Raw genomic sequence first — 17,664 nt, forward strand, 5'->3', positions numbered from 1 at the left:
TCAAAGTCGCAGCGGTGTAATAAAAGACTCCAAATCCAAAATACAGCCAGGTAAGCCTTTCATTTTATGTCCGTGCAGAAAAAAGCAATACCTCCTCCGATATTTAGTTTTTCCCCACCAGTGTGTCCCAGTTTCTGAAGTTGTTTGATTGATTTGTTTGCAGATGAAGTCGCCTTGATGCTCTCTGCTGCGTCTCCGTGCCTCTCTGCGCTGGCGCGGCGACTCCGCCAAGCTCTCTCTCTCTCTCTCTGTCTTTCTCTCCCTCTCTCTCTGACCGACAGAGTGCCACACACACTCTGCAGGAGAGGACCTTTGTCTGCGCATTACGTCACACACACACACACACACACACACACACACACACACACACACACTGCAAGAAATGCATTTAAATAGAGGGGCATTGTCATTTGTTGCACATCTTATTCTGCTGTTTAAAAGGTGTCACCATCTTTAAAATCAATAAAACTGGTGATTTTTTCCCCTCAGAACTGGTGGATTTTTAATCTCTCAGCACATAAGACAGGTGACACTTTATTAACAAGTGCATTTAGTTCACTTGTCTACATTTCCCCAACTTATACTGAGAAAAACAGATATTTTGTGATGTAAATGTCCTGTCACCGAAGATATTTCTTGAAGTGTTCGCAGTTGTGAGTTGTTCTTTTTCCCTCAGCGCCTAATTGGAAACACATTTTTTTCAGTAACTTGTTAGGAGAGAGACAGGAAGGGAGAGAGGGGTGGAGTGAAGCGGAGAGAAAAAGAGAGCGTGAGACTGACACTGAGAGACTCAAAGACATATTGTATTCCTTACCAATTAACCCTCCACATAATATATTGGAAATATTTCCTCCTGTCTGGTGGTGCTGGTGTCCAAGTGAGGTTTAAACCTTCTTGTACAAAGTTCTCAGGTTATGTGAAAGTATTTGGTGAAGGGACAGTTATGTCTGCCAACTTTACACCATCTGTGAACACTTAGTGAAGTGTTTGTAGTAAACCAACCACTGTGGCTGTAGAATGAAATGAAGTGTTAAAGCCACACCGAACAATAGGACATTCTCTCATTTGTCTCATTGTATATGTTAATTAGATTGAATGTTATTTAGTATCAATTTCAAGGAAAGGCACAGTGATGTTGCCTATATGTCCTCAAAGTATACATACACCGTTGCTCATACATTATTTAGGTCAGGCTGCACACCAGTATTATTCCAAAAAAAAAGGCTCAATCAAGAATATAGGTCAGGCCCAACGATTGCCCATGTATAGCTGTGACAATTGTTTTGAATTTGTTTTGGTTTTGAATTTGAAAGAAAAATCATCTGCAACTATTTTGATTATTATTCACTCCAAATCATTTTCAACTGAAATCACCAAACATTCCTCATGTCCAACTTTGGGATTTTTGTTGCTTTTCTTTGTTGAATGACCCCTTTTTTTAAAAAAAACTGCCCCTGCAGTAAATAAGGTGTCTTTGGGTTTAAGCACAAAAACTACCTGGTTAACTTAAGGGAAAGATCTCTGACTGTTGGTCAAATACGGGATTCAAGCAGTGATCAAATGCTTAATTAATGGGCCTAACCATCCACCTCATCCTGGTACCAAACAGGTTCTATCTACCTTTTGCTCTTAACAGGCAAGAGTTATAATTCATATTGCAACCATTGTCTCTTGTCTTGGAAAATGTGAGTGTAGATCATTTTAGGCATTGAAAAATGATCAAAGCTCTTGTTGTTGTTGTGAGGACGGTAAAATTTGATTGCTCTGTGTTCACTGAGTTATCTGACATGTCTCTTGGTTAAGTGACAGCCAGAATGTAAAGCATAATGATTATAAATTGGCCATGACTAAAGACTTGGGTCTGATGGAAATCAAAAATCTCTCACATCTCTGCAACTACCACAAAATTCGGCATTACTTTAGTATTTGGTTTCTCTGCCACCCACATGTGGTTCTTCTTTGCCTTTTAAAGCACAGAGCATGATGTGAAGAAAAAGAAGGAAAAACAGAAAATACAAAATTAGTTAGAAAGACATGTTGTATACAGTCGCTTGTAGTGTCTGGCATAGGCTACTCCTAAGATGGGAAAGGAACGAGTGCAACCACACAGAACCCAGCAGTGGGGAAATCTGTTTGCTTTGAGTGATTTCTCAAAATACTTGTATGACCGCTATGCTGTATTTGTGCTCTTGTTGTGATAGGAGCTCCTCTATTTCACACAAGTCTAACAGACCAAATTTAAACCGTGGTGTCCCACAATGGAAAGCAAACATCTACCAGTTGGCCAAAGGAGAATCCCACCTACTGTACAAAGGGGAGACTCAGATGTACATGGCTGTAGGCAAAAGTATAGTTGTTTGTTCATATGCTGTATATATGAGACAATCTACTTTTGAAGATAGTTCTAGAGTTGTAATTTATTCTGCAACTACCATCATAAACATACTTTTAAGGAAGATAAAACAAAGGTTAAGATATTGTAACCCTAGTTCTATTGAAAGTCTGAGCTCTCCACAGGACTCTATGGGTACTGCTAGTAGCCATTGTAGAGGCTTTATCAAATAATTTCTTGGACATCAACTTCTACCGCTGTTTTTCATTGTAATATGGAGCACAAACGTTTCTTGCAAAAACAATTTGACGTAAGCTGTTTCTATTAGCCATTGTTTTCATGTGTTGTCACCCTGCCCATCAGAGTATCTCTTCAGAAAGTAGAGTAAAAGCCCAGGAGGTTATGATCAAGGTCTTCGCATGAGGTTGCCGTCACTGTTTTGGCATGGATGAGGTTTGGGCCGGGCGTATCTCTTATGAAAATGCAAGGATAGGTCAAACACTGTGCCATGTTGCCAGGCAAATTTTGATGCTTTTTCTTCCCAGTGTTGGATCTTGTTTTGTTTCTGAATTATCTTCCTCTGAATTATCTTCTTCCTCTTAATCTTCTTGTCTTCATGCCTCTATGTTTTTTGACCACTGTATTTTGTTTTTTTTCCTTTTGGCATACAAATACATTATATTATCATTATCATGGCAGGGGATACCAACATCATAAAGACAATGTGTAATCCTAGCCACATTACCTAATAAGTAACTAAGTATCTTGCAGCATGAATGCACTGTTGGGCTTTATGTTCTAATCAGGACCAGCCTTGCTAAATGTGTGCTGTTGACCTATGTCTTTTACTGTCAATGGGTCCACCATTAAAGTCACTCAAAGATTAAAATATTCATTTTTATATCTTTATTTTTGATCATGCCAAATAAAATAGGAGAACAAAAAAAAAAATATGTGTCAGAAAAACAACACCAGAATGCCCATCGCAAATATTCAGTAAATAACACAAGTATTCAATGTCCAAAAAGGAGTAGGACGAAGTGAATAATCCTTTTTTTCCCCAGTTTTATCAAAAAATAATATTGTTAACTAACTCATATCACCTCATTTGGAAATTGCATTTACTTAAGACACTAGTCACCAGGTTGTTCAGCAAACACAATCCACAAGAGCTACTTTCAATGTGTCACACCCACAGGCTTGTGCTCCATCTGGTAGCATTTACTGAGGTGTTTGTAGTAAACAAACCAGCAGAATTGTAGCAATCAAAGGGAAGAAGAGAAGAGTTAATTTTGAAATCCTTCTTTTCTTACAAGTTGCTGGAGGCGTGAGCATCATGTTATCCCCTTAGTCAGGCTTATATCCTCATGACTAGACCTAATTTTACTTAATGAACATTTTTGGAGAAAATGAAAAACCAAAAGTTTGCATGTCAATCAATAAAGTCTGCAAACATTATATGTCTGATGTAGCCTGACACTAGCCACCTAAAGAAACCTAATATGATGAGCATAGTAAAACATTAGGCTTATATCTGCTTAACATCACCCATTGTTAGCACGTTAGCATGCTGACATTGGTGAAAGTGAAAGACCTGCTTTATAAATGTCCCAAATTAAAAAAAAAAAAAAAAATTGACAATTTGGCATGCAGTTCAATACCATAAACCGCTGTAAAAGCGTGTTGTAGTTGTCTTATGCAAACTCTGTGTGATAACGACCAACAAGAAACAGGCATGCAGCCAGATCCAGTTCCATGTGACATTTAGTTATGTAAATATGCAAATAAGGGAGTCTTGACACTTTGGATTTGTGTATTTAAGCAGACAATGGTTCTCTTCTTAAGCATAAACTGCACTAACCAGTTCTGGCTTCATCTCCCAAAACAGAACTATTATTATTATACTATTAGACAGATATGAAAAGTTCAAGGGGCTCTCTGCAAAATTGAGATTGTATGAGTTGTCTAGTCAGGTTCTCAACAAAGGGTGGATGAGCCAGAGGCTAGCAGCCAATGGTGCTAACACCATTAAATATATATTTAATGGTGTTAGCACCATTGTTAGTAACAACAATGCCCACAGAGCCACAGCGTTAACCAGGTCAACATGATCTCTTTATAACTTGTTAAACATTGCTGCTTGGAGGTCACATCTACATTTGGCACATTCTAGTAATCTCCTGTGACTGTTGTTGATGTTAAGGGATGCCATGCAAATTTACTCCTGCTAAATGCATTGTGTCTTTTCAAAATAGGCTACACTTCTGTTTTCACAGGACAGTTTCTGTCAGTGTAGTTTCTGCTCTTAAGATGTATACTTATATATATATATATATATATATATATATATATATATATATATATATATATCTTTTTGTTGTTGTTTTGTTGGTTTGTGTTTATAAAAAAAAAAACCTGTGATCAGGTTTAGGCAACAAAAGCATGTAGTTAGGTTTAGGGAAAAAAAACAACAAAACATCATGGTTTCAACATTCATATGGGAAGTGAACAGCAGGTTCTTGGGTGGAAGTTTGGGGTTTGTTGGACCTGTCTGCAACCCTTCGTGTCCACGCTATATGGACTTTCCAGCTCCTTATATTGCATTCTGGAACTGACACCTTCTGGAGGCATATAATACTGATGCAAAAGGAATCTTTTTGTGTCTGTGTATGATGCCAAAATCACTTACAAGCATTGGTATTTGATGAGTTGGGAATGAGAATGGGCTGACCAGGGTGGGAGCTGCACTTACACAGCAATATCGACTCAGTGTCAACAGTAATCACCATATGAATGCACTACAAAATGGCATCAGTGAGCTAGCCAGTGGGATGCACACATGCACTAACATGGACGTACGACTGGACTGGCTTTCCAAAACAAACAACAGAGAAGCTCGGATTACAACACACATAGAGGCAGTTTGACTCTATTCTCCGTGCAGGATGCCAAAACTCCACTATATCCTTATATACGTAGCAAAAAAATGTTTTTGCTGCTATATTAATGCTCTGAATGTTGCATACAGAACCTTAAAGATGTTTGTACATTTGACAGCTGACAGAAGGAGAGGGGAGGCACTGGACCTTCAAAGGAGAGCTGCATCTCAGTTGTGGAGCTAGAGAGTGAGGGGTTAGGTAGGGTGAAATAGAGGAAATGGAAGAAAAAAGTAAAAGGGGGAGAGAGACACAAGGCTACATAAACAGCTCAGGGGCAGAGAGATGAATTACATCACAAAAGTAAACAAAACTCTTAGGTAGGAGCTTGAAAAGAGGTGATTATGTGCTATCATTCATATACTAGATACAATAAGCTTGGATATGAAAGGGCTCAGTATAAATACAACACAGTGGTAATAAGACACAGAAAATACCAGAGATGATTATTGCCAGTCAGGCACTCTGATGGAAAGAAAGACAAAGCAAACTGAATCTGTCATCATGTCGAATGTAATAACAGTTTATGATTTAATGCAAATTAAATTCAAGTTAAGGTTTACAGATCTATTCACAGTTCTGACACTACTTTATGATCCTTTATTATTTACAAAGCAGCACAATGGATAATTTACAAATGTTGACAGAAAAGATTTCTGCCCAAAATAGAAGACTTGCCCCTTGACTTAGAATAAAGGGAATCAAACTAAATAGATAAATAAAATAAATTTTGCTAGATTTAGAACAAGTCAGGTTCTATAAAAATCTACATCTCTTCCCTTTCCTCTCCTTTGTTTTGCTCCTCTTACTCAGAGATTTTATTGTCACAATTACAATCTGACATTCTCATTTACACTGACCAGATGCACATGATGACAGTAAGACCAACTGTGTACAGTAATAGTGTTCGCGTGCGTTCCGGACAACATCTCTCTGTTATTGTCAGACCCAAGAGGAGTTATGAGATGGAGATGACAGATTAGCCATGGTAACTTCCTTTGTCTCAGGTGATGATGCATGGTAATGGCTCCTCTCTGTCAATGACCGTGTCTGTGATGAAGTGTTCCTTTTTGTAATGGACTCTTGTATACTGGTTTACAGCCTCCTCCGCAACGACTGGATTTTAAACCACATAGTGTTGTCGTCATTGCCAGACTGCCATTGTAAAAAGAAAAAAAAAAACAGGGCTAATTGCAATGTCCAGTAAAGTTTAGTTTGGATGTGACAAGATAAAAACATAGTAATTACTGTAACAAGCTCAGCGTAAGGTCACTGACCAGTTTTCATCCCCAGGCTCCAGCTGCAGGGTGTGGAAAATACTGTAAACTGTAGAAATGATTGTGCCTTCAAGGCATCACATTGATTTAAAAATGGCATGCAATTAATTATGAAAAAACATATTTGGATTCAGGTACATCCATAGTTTACACTGCATGACTTTAGCCCTGATTTTAAATTTAATTTTATTTTAATTTATTTATTTTTTCCATTGGCCAGTAGTTTTTTGAGTTCCTCCACAAAGGTCCAGATCACAGGAAAATTGGTGTTGACTCGGTTCTTACTGTTACGTGTAGCCCTGCCCTCTGTTTTGTGTGAGAAGCTGTAACACTTTCAAATTGGCAAAGTTAGCTCACCAGTGCATCTCAGACACTCTAGCAGGCTAAATATCTAGACCTGTCAAAGGACCTAATTTTATATTTTGTCCTTGTGTACATTTATGTCTTTTACTGTGTCTTCCCCAGGAACTGGCCCTTGGGGATATTGCATTGAAACTGAATTGAATAAATGAGAACCCAAGACACGAGTTGAGGGGAAACCTGAGGTTGAGGTCATCTGTACATGGGGAAAGTTATTGTATGTGTTGCATTTGCTTTGCTTTGCACTTTCCAAAAACACATTATCCCCTTGCAAAATAGAGAACTGTCATTTTTTCACTTTGATTTCTGTGCATATTATGTGTGTGTGCATAGATAGGTTATACACATGATGAATTAGGCCTCTAAAGCTGCCAAGCAACCAGGTAAGCAAACACACAGTCAGTCACTCACACAAAGAAAGAGGCAATCAAGCGAGTAAACACACGTAAATGCACGCACACAAACACACACACATACACACAGGGCTCTTATGTGACAGCTGTTTGTTATTGAGTCGGTGAGGTCAGTGAGGTCTGGTGTTTGGAGTGGCTCAGACTCTCACTGTGGCATTGGGGTCAGTGCACTGCTGTGGCTGTGTGTGTGTGTGTGTGTGTGTGTGTGTGTGTGTGTGAGCATTCTATCAGATATTTATCATCCATCCATTCATCCATCTGCCCAGCTACTGTTATGTGTGCGAAAGTGCTCAACAGTCCTCCAAATTGTACTGTATATTGTTAAACGGCGTAAAGTCTGTAATTTTATGCAAGGATTCTTATCTAGTCCCCTAACAGATTAGATTTTGTTTTGTCGCAGAAGGCCTCTTTCAACACTGCCCATGACCTACGATACTAATCAGGCCATCGCAGTCAGTGCATTTGTATTTTTGCGTACCTTCTAATTCAAAGCAGGTCGTGAGCAATGCTAGGATGCTAATGTAGCCCCCACCGGTGCAGTGCAGCATGGAAAAGCCATTACAGCTGACAGAAAGGCCTTTTATTTGGAGGACTAAGCTCAGCTTCACATCAGGAACCAATTACTTTCAACTGCTTTCCTCAGAAAGCAGCTGAAGAAACCCCCCACCTCTACCTTCTTCTTCTTCTGTGTCCCCCGCACCTCTTCTCCAGTGCCTACCTCTCTATAGCCATCCCTTTCCTTTCTTTATTCTTCCCTCCCTCGTTCCCCTTCTCCCTCGCTGGCATCTCACTCTTTAGCTAACCCTCCTTTTCCTTCCTGTCTCCCTCTCTATCTGGTTTCACTCTTTTCTCCTCCACCCTTTCCTGCCTGCTAACCTTACTTTTATATTTTTCCTCAAATGTTTTTGCACTTTTTCAAATTTTCTCACTGCCTCATTCCTCCCTTGTCCTTCCCTTGCCCTCATACCCACCTCTGTCTGCACCCCACTATGTTTCTCTGTCCAATCCCTCCCCTTGTTATCATCATTTCATTCCCTGGAACTCTTGCTCCCTCTGCCTCTCGCCAAGGTCCCCTTGTCCTCCCTCCTTTTTCCTACCAAGCCCAATTATTTGTCTAAAATTGTCACAAGTTCAAAAATTAATACGACCTCACATTTTCAAACACATTTACACACCATCTCAGGAAACTTAAAGTTTTTGGAGTTGTTTTGATTTTTTTGTATTTTTCCACATCTGCATGTGTGTTCCCCCTTTGACATACTGCCAGACATTGTTGTGCTCAGGATCAATTAGATCATGGACATTTATGGTCTTCTTTTTGATGTGTGATTCCAGTATTGCTAGCATCATATCAAACTGGGCCACAGACAGCATGAAATAGTCACCTGGAAACTATTATAATTCCATAGCCCCTTTATCAGCATGGTAAACTCTTCCTGCTCTGGGAGCCTTCACATTTTTTTCTGCTTTCAAGAGGTGAGAGGACCACAAAATCATTCTAACTACAGTTTGTTTCATATTACACACTGGACTCAGTGTGCCAGGTGTTTATGCATAATTTTTTTTCTTTTCATGAAAAATGCAGACAAAGAGTGCAATGTCATTTACTCTACATATGATCTTGGGATAAAAGATGAACTCAGTATAATTTGAATATGAAATTGTTTAAAATAACATCTTAAATCAGTAATTGAGACTGCAGTAGAGAAGAGTTTTTCCCTCTCATTAGATGGCATTGTGTGACACATTGTGTGACACATCCAATGACATCCAAGTTGGTGATCAAAGATAATCAGAATTCAAACAATGTCTAAAATTAAGGACCAAACTCTCAGTGACTGCTGCTTCAACTCTCTCTATGCAATTTTTACATGGTAGCGCAATGACTCACCATGCATTCATCGCATAATAGGACATATCTCAAAATGAATACAGTGTTACACAGACTCTTAGAGATTTTATTAGACCCATCTTGCACAATGGACTTCATGCAAGAACCACTTAAGCAAATGGATGCATTCTTAAGAGGCACATATGGGTGGTTTAATGTTTCCCTTCAGTCCTTTTAAATTGTGAGGACGAAAAACATAGATTTTAACAAAATTTGTGATGAATAACAGGATGTTTCTTCATACAAAAGAAAGTTGGGGTTGACAAAGAAATGCCTGGACATATCCATTTTTGGCAATTCTCAGCTTATTGTTTCAGTCAATATCATTATTCGGGGTGGCCTACCATATCTTTCTAGTAAGAACTACATTTTATTTTAGGGGTTTAGCTGCGTTATTTTAAGGGTTAAGTGAGGGTGGGCCATTTTTGACCTTGAAGATAAGGGGAGTATACAGAATGTTAAAGCTAGGGTTAAGGCAATGTTTGGCATCACTAATTATCTCAAATTATAATTATCCCATAGAATAAGTGGTCCAGATCCATCAGACAAGTCATGTATAGACCTCTGCTGACACTGTTGTTGTGTTTTCATCTTCTGATTTTCAACAGCGTCTTTGCCTAACCCTAACCCCCAACAGGTAGCCCTGTAAAGCATTTTATTTGTTATGCTACTGATCAAATCTCACAAATGTGCACTTCTTCATGAAAAGGTGGCATTGGGGATCGGAAAGAGCATTTTATGTTAAGTTTGGTCAGTAAACACAGTTTGGTGAATCTAACTTGGGTCACTCATACAGGCAAACCCCATGAGACCCACTGTGACATGCAGCTAGCTTGCATGAAAAATATCATCACACAATATCCAGAATTTCATCTAGAAACAGATAAAATAAACACCTATTTTGTTTCTTGTCCTGTGTTATAAAGCCTCTCAGAGAGTGACAGGGCTACTTGTGATATGTTCATTTCAGTTAGAATATGATTGTGATTTTTTTCCCTCTCTTTCAAACACTTACTGCACAGTTCTGAAACATAATCACAACTATCCTGCTGTGTTGAGTACAAAAATGTTAGCTTAGTCTTTGCTGAGGTAGTGGAAATTACAACCTATATATGAGCACTGTAAAAACTCAGATTTCATTTGAAACAGTCAGGGAATTCAAACAAGTGCAATCCCACGCAAGGGATTTTGGTTCAAATTTCACCTGTCTGTGAAACTGAATTAGTTGCAGATTTCATTTAAACTAGGTTTGCATCGTAAAATCACAGGTTACATATTGAAACATATTGAATCTCTTCCCACAGGCATGCGTGCGGTCTGTGTTTCAGTAACTGAGAACACACAGCTGCACGCACACACAGCCAAGCAGTGCCACGTCTGTGGTTAAAAGCATAGTGGTGTGGTACCCTGTAAACACACCACTCAGTGGCATGGTTGTGGTAACCCTCACACACTGTACACCCTCTCTGTCTCTTTCTCTCTCTCTCTCTCTCTCTGTCTTCCTGTTTTGTCATTTTTCCACTTTTTTTCCTGCTCCTGCATCCGTCTCTTTCTCACGCTGTCTTCTTCTGTTTTCTGTGTCTCTGCTTCCACTTCTTCGTAGAGGCTTATTTTATCTGCACATTTCAATTTGATTTTGCAGATGCTGTCTGCATCACTGTATTCACTTTGTTGACCAGATCATCATCGTGTGCAATGTATCTTTGTTTGATGCCTGCATCTGTATGTAGTTTACCACAAGTAGAATATTTACAATATTGGATGTATCGCATGCACTTTTATAAACAGAAGTAATACACATCAGCAGTGTTAAGTTCAGTAATCACATTACAGTAACTAATCAAACAGCTATGTTTTTTGAGTTACATAGTTTTTCTATAATTAAATGCAGCATGGATGAGGTTTAAATTATTATATATTTAAACTTATGTTATTTAATATGAGGCACTTGTGTCCAGTCATTTTCTTTTTTCCTTAAATTTTCTTGTAATTGTGATTTATTTATGGCAAATTTAGGGGTAATTTCTCGTAAAGTTGCACATTGCCCTCTTCTTATGTTCTTGAAAGAAATCAGGCCACTTTGCTCAAGTTTCAAAGGGTTAACAGTTGATCTTATCTATTAAGTCTCTTACAAGTTGGTGAAGGTACAGAGTGTCCCGACTCTCAGTCTGCAGTTTGTTGAAGAATGTGTTCCTTTAACAGTTCCTTATTTAACCTTTCTCTGCTTGCTGGGAACTCAGAGAGTTCTGGATGAGCTGGTGCCTGAGAAGATTTACTCACACCAAAATGATTTGAGCAGAGCTGAAACGAACTAAATTGCTCCAATTAGAAGTCTTAATAAAATATTTTTGCACCTGAAAAGAGATTAGAGAAATGTTTTCACATAAAATCATTTCTATTTCACCTATTTATTTTGTTAAGGATCTGAAAATCGTAGGAAGCAGCATAGGGTCATAGACTACAGACCCACTCTCATCCCATGGCAAACAGATTACACAATTTTACACTTTCTCCCATGCATGCAATGTGCATGCCTTATTGAAATATTGTGTGTAGTTAATGCGCTGAGTGCCACAGTGGCGCCCTTGGAGTCTGAGTGCATCTTATTGGCACATGGTAGTTTTGACCCTGCTGATGTGTTTGGAAAGGCTTCACCTGCTGTGACATATGTGCTGGCTATGTACGGCATGACTGCACTCCTGACAAAACTTCATCACAGACATGCAATTATGGCAACAGATGTTTTTTTTCTTAGTAATTGTGGCTACAACTTCCTCTGCATGTACAAGGTGTGTAATGGTTGCTGCTGGCTATCAGGGTTGTTCTCCCTCTGTGAACGATCCTTTAGCCTCTGTAAAGTGTAAGCTAGCCAAACCTACAGCCCTAATGACAGCTAATAAGAAAGCTCAATGACACAGTCGTGACTGCAAGGGTTTGTTTGACCATTTTAAGTTTACAGCTGCTGTTATTAGCAGTCTTAACATACGAATTGACCTGTCGTTAAACCCCGCTCCCTTAGCTCGCTTTGGCAAACATTTAGTGCGCTGCCTAAACTAACAACGGACGTTTTCACTGTAAAACACACATACCAAGACGCTATACAAAACTATACAAAAGCCTTTGCTTTCTTTGTAATGTTACAGCTAAATTAACGTTAATGGTTTTCAGTTGGGTTGGCATTAACTGTAACTGTTTCCAGCAGTTAACACTGATGTCTGACCGTCAAAGAGGGGGGTACAATGATGTGAAAAGCAGTAGTAAACAAAAGCAAATTTTCTATGAAAAATTAAGCAGAAATGGGAGGAGGACCATACATGCCAGACGATATGATCTCGCCTGAGGACATATCTGCCTCCACCTTTCAAAGAGAGCGATTGCCTGTTTAAGTCTAGTTTTCCTAGAAAATAATTTTGTTTTTTGTTGTCTAAAAACATTTTGTTTTAGTTTATTAATCGTTTATTTTTGATCATTTTTTATTTTAGTGCATTAATGTACCATTTGTCTATATTTTGTAAAGAAAGAATTTTGTTTTCGTAAAGGCTTTTTCTTTGTTTATAAATGTGTCATTTTAGTTTTGTTTTTTGACTGAGTCATGTAGTCTCAATAAAATATGCATCAGTGCTCACTCATACTTGATGTGTTGAAAGTTTTAATTAAATCAACAAACTGTAAAAATTAAGGCATTTTGTATATTTAAGGATTTATTTTGAGTGCTCTTCGGTTTCAGTTAGTTTGTTTTTATAATAGAGATGACTGTAATATTTTCTTTTACCACACCAAAAAATTAAGTTAGATAATCCCTGCACAAAGACAGTCAGAGTGGTAGGTTGCACATTATGAAGTGATTGATATGATTTCATTTAAGTTGGCTTTGTAATGAAAGAACAAATGAAACGCTGACTCTACTAAGGGCCATTTGCATCTCAGCATTTTCACATTTTCACATTGGCCAGTGTAGTTCTTCTACACGCGTGGCACAAAAGAAAAGTTTCCCATCTGCAACCTCACCACTAGATGTCACTACATTAACAACACTGGACCTTTAAGCAGACAAAACACTTATGACTCACATTTAAAAAGTTAATTTTGGGGCTTAATAGATCCTTTTATATTGATTCAAATGTTTACAAAAAAGCCTTTTGAATATAAATGTAAAAAACGTCAATGTCTTGAACTTATTGTCAGTAGAATATTAGTATCATTTAGATAGTAATTATTGCAAGGATTTTGTATTGGTTTGGATTAGATGAGACAGCTTTCTATTTTTTCGTTCACTGAACAAACAAAACAAAAACAATAACTGTAAGAGAGAGACAGTGTAAAACAACAACAATGTAGTTGGTGTATTTTGCTATTGCAGTATTTCACATTGGTAAGCTGTCCTGCCTGTGATAGTATTGGGTCAGCTTTTCAAGCTTTCATGAGAAGGACATTTGCTGTATTTAGTAAAATTTGTTGCCATAATATTAATACAATTAATACAATTGGTTTGTTTATTTGTTTTTTTTTATTTGTTTGTTTGGGTTTTTTTTTTTTTTTGTGAAAATTTGAATGTTGTGCATTCCGTGATGTTTTAATGACATCGGACGGAACATGATGTCACAAAGCATTTTATTTCAGGTGACATCATGTTCTGTCCGATGTCATGAAGCGTTCTATTTCGGATTAGTGTATGTAAGAACTGTCAGGTAATATCAGAGATTCATTTGACAGACACGGGTTTACTGCTTCGCGAGGACGCATTTTTCTAGCGACAATTCATTTCAACGACATTTGATCGTAATGGATGGATCGAAGCAAGAGCCAAAGACTTTTCACTTTCCGGCCTTTGGCCAACCAAGAGGTAAGTGGCATAAAGATGAGATGGACGTTGGTTTGGTAACAACAATCCAAAAATTTTGTTTATCAGTTTACTTTGATGCTAAAAAATAAATAAGTAAAACATTTCAAATGCTTAGATGGGTACACTATCCAACATTTCATGGGGAAAACATGGATTAGAGAAAGATTAAGACAAACCTTTAAAGTTTCAATGTATATAATAGCTGTAGGTTGATAGAAAGGCCATTTAATACAACCCTTATTCATAAAAAGTTGGGTCAATGTGTAAAATGTTAATTTAAAAAATGATTGCAGTAAATTGGTAATTCTTCTCAAATACATGACTTTGAATATAGTCAAAGTACAAGATATTTAATGCTAAATTGATAATCTTTATGCAAGACTTGCAAGTAAGTTCCCTGTGTCATTCCATGTTATTGCACCGTATTTTTCATGGATTGAAAAGCTTCTGTTTCTTCATCACTTTAGTTTGATGTGTTGAATTGGCCTATTTCCCTCACATATGGTGGAAAGGATTTCCAAATCATTGCATGTTTATTTTATATTTTTAGTTTTTACACAGAGTCCCAGCCTTTTCTGAATTTGGGGTTGTACAGTTATTAATTAAATGTCACTAAATGCTGTTACTAGGTGTTTAACTTTGTTTTTGTTCTAATTTTAGCTGCGGACTTCACCTTCAAACTTGACAGCATAGTGGAGGATGTCCAGGAGACGAGGAGCAAGAGGAAGGCCAGTTCCCCTTTCATGACTGTGTATGAGGATGCCAGTGTGAGGGGGAACAAGCGGCGGGCTGACGAGACTGAGGAGGAGCACCCCAACAAAAAGCTCAGAGCTTGCAATGACACCAGCATCACTGAGTCCAGTAGTGGGGTGTCCAAGAGTGTCAGAGTAAAGAGGCGCAGAAGATGGGCCCGCTCTGACACAAACAGGTCCTCAAAAACATCGTCGAGCCGGAGCCTGAAGATTTGTACATCATGCTCATCTTCCTCCTCAGAAAAGGAGGAAGGGTATGACTTGTCGTTCGCAGTCAAAACCAACAAAGGTAAATAGATAATTTGAAAAAAGTTAGGTTAGACCTGATTCATGGTTTGAAATTTTGAGAACTCTAATTATTGGCCTTGTTGCCATGAGTTCAGCCAGGAGTTGGTTTTCTTAGCTTAGCTAAGTTTAGCTTAGTTTATTTTAGCTTAGCACAAAGACTGAAAATGCTCTGTTAACAGTCAAGAAAATCCATCTGTCTCCAGTGTTTAAAATTTAGCACTTTTTATCTTGTTTGTTTAATCCATCAAAAATCCAAAGTTATCATACAGACATGAGCCGTACTTAATGTTTTCATTTGAATCTTGGCACGAAAGCGAGTAAGCACATTTCCAATCATTAAATGTCTGTCTAAAATTGATGCAAATACGTCACCTCTTTGTGTTTTTTTTTTACAGCTGAATTTGAAGGCACATACTACGAGCTTTCCCAACTTGGCAGAGGAGGTTTTGGATCTGTGTATGAAGGCTACAGGATAAAGGACATGACACCAGTGGCTATTAAACACATTCCGATGGAGCTGGTCGAATACAAGGAGGTGGTAAGTGATTAAATCGGGTTTCTTGAACACTATCAACTATATCATGTTTTACTGGTAGTGCCAGTGCCTTTGCATGGTTCAGACCATGCAAAGCTATTTCTTTCTCATTTAAGGTGGTATACATTGATGTTATTTCTGATCATGTTATTTTCTGTATGTTCTTTAGCTCCAAGACGGAAAGGTGTTTAAAGTCATCGATGAAGTCTCCCTCATGGTAAAAGCAGCAGGTGGGGCTGAATCAGCTGGGACATCTGCAGCTATCTCCCTGCTGGACTGCTTTGCTCTAGAGGAGGAACTGATCCTTGTTATGGAGAGACCAACACCTTCCATGGATCTCCGACGGTACTGCAGTGCAAAAGGAGGCTACTTGCAGGAAGACGAGGCTAAGGTACTGAAGCTAGGTGAAGGAGGAAGAGTTAGGCAGCATTTCCAGTTATTTATAATGTTTAGGTTCAACTCCACTGCATGCATTCACCTATTTCACTCTTTCACTCTATCACAGATCATCATGAAGCAGATGGTGGATGCAGCACTCGATATGCATGAAAATGGAGTGTTTCACAGGGACATCAAGTTGCTAAATGTCCTTGTTGAAACTGGATCCGCTGTCCCCCGTGTCCGAGTGATCGATTTTGGCTGCGGTTGTCTTGTGACAGATGGATATTATCGTCGCTATTCTGGTATGATATCTTAGAATATTAAAAGAAGGATTCTCATGCTGTTCTCAGTTTTTGTTGTTGTAATTCCGATTGTCTCTGACCGTCTTTCTCCTTTATGTTCTTTAGGTACCTTCACGAAAGCTCCTCCAGAGTGGTTTCTGGAAAAACAATACCAGGCGGAACCCACAACGGTGTGGCAGCTGGGAGCACTGCTGTATGACCTGCTCGACCATCAGGACACTTTCAAAACATCAGTTTATCTTCGGCCGGGATTGACATCTGTCCTAATCTGACGACAAGTAAGCCATACAAACACATTTTGAAAGGGTCATTTAAATGAAATTATAAAAGATGGTGTTTTTTATACCAATACACTGCAATATTTTTTAACGTTTTGTAGTTTATAGCCATACAAATTTGCAGTTTGTTGTAGATTATGTATTCTAACATACAGTTTGTGAAAAGAGACGTTGCTTAGTTTTTTAAAAGTTATGAGCACTATGAAGTTAAAATCACCTTTAGTGTAGCACTGATAAGGCAGAAATCTGTGGCTTCATCTCATTTCAAATAAACCAAGACATGTTTGCGTTAACACTTGCAATACTCCAAATTAGACATGTTTCTGTTTAAAAGAATTCATGTTTTTTGTTACTCTTACCCACCATTCCAAAAATAAATAGACGCAAATCTTTGAAAAATGATGCTTGTTTAACAATGAATCACTGAACCACCAACTAAACCTGTGATCTCCTGCTCTCTCTAGACTGCAAAGACTTCCTGAAGAAGTGTCTTACCGAAGACCCCGACTGGCGAGCCACCTTGCTTCAGCTAAAATACCATCCCTGGCTTTGTGACGGGCGACCACGTTAGCAGAAATGTGAATTTTCTGCTAACATGGTTGCCTCCTGGTTGTTGAATGCCCAGTGATCCAGTTCTCAGTCTGCACTGCAGTCTAATACACTTGGATTCCTGAGCATGCAGCAGTCAGGTCTTGAGCTGCATCCAGCCCTTAACCAATTTTTGGGCACCTGTCTGACCTTGGTCCTCATTTAGGTTGGTTGGGCTGGTTTGCAGCTACAATTGAGGTCCTGTCCCCAAGAGTCTCTTGAGAGTCTCTTGAGTTCCAATAGGATCTCTAGTTTGTTTTTTTTCTTTTTTATATCATTACTGTAATTTAGTTGTTTTTTACGACATCCATTGCACGTCTGTCCGTCCTGGGAGAGGGATCCCTCCTCAGTTGCTCTTCCTGAGGTTTCTACCATTTTTCCCCCCGTTAAAGGAGTTTATTTGGGGAGTTTTTCCTTAGTCGATGTGAGGGTCTAAGGACAGAGGGATGTCGTATGCTGTAAAGCTCTCTAAGGCAAATTGTGATTTG

General features: G+C 38.6%; 1 protein-coding gene across 1 annotated transcript; it reads left to right on the top strand.

Moving 5' to 3' along the window:
• The first annotated feature begins 13,991 nt into the window (after positions 1-13,991).
• On the top strand, positions 13,992-17,159 carry LOC121960097 (serine/threonine-protein kinase pim-2-like). Its single transcript, XM_088071460.1, has 7 exons — positions 13,992-14,052; positions 14,713-15,093; positions 15,488-15,630; positions 15,797-16,018; positions 16,133-16,310; positions 16,416-16,566; positions 17,030-17,159. Exons 1-7 carry the CDS (start codon positions 13,992-13,994, stop codon positions 17,157-17,159), a joined length of 1,266 nt encoding a protein of 421 aa, XP_087927586.1.
• Positions 17,160-17,664: the final 505 nt, after the last annotated feature.

Source organism: Plectropomus leopardus, chromosome 20 (assembly GCF_026936395.1).
Source record: "Plectropomus leopardus strain MGB_pleo_1.0 chromosome 20, ASM2693639v1, whole genome shotgun sequence".
NCBI lineage: Eukaryota > Metazoa > Chordata > Actinopteri > Perciformes > Serranidae > Plectropomus > Plectropomus leopardus.

Coding starts and splice junctions, on each gene's coding strand:
- LOC121960097 (XM_088071460.1), top strand. CDS start 13,992: ATGGATGGATCGAAGCAAGAGCCAAAGACTTTTCACTTTCCGGCCTTT. Junction 14,053..14,712: donor GGCCTTTGGCCAACCAAGAG/GTAAGTGGCATA, acceptor TTCTAATTTTAG/CTGCGGACTTCACCTTCAAA. Junction 15,631..15,796: donor TGGTCGAATACAAGGAGGTG/GTAAGTGATTAA, acceptor TATGTTCTTTAG/CTCCAAGACGGAAAGGTGTT.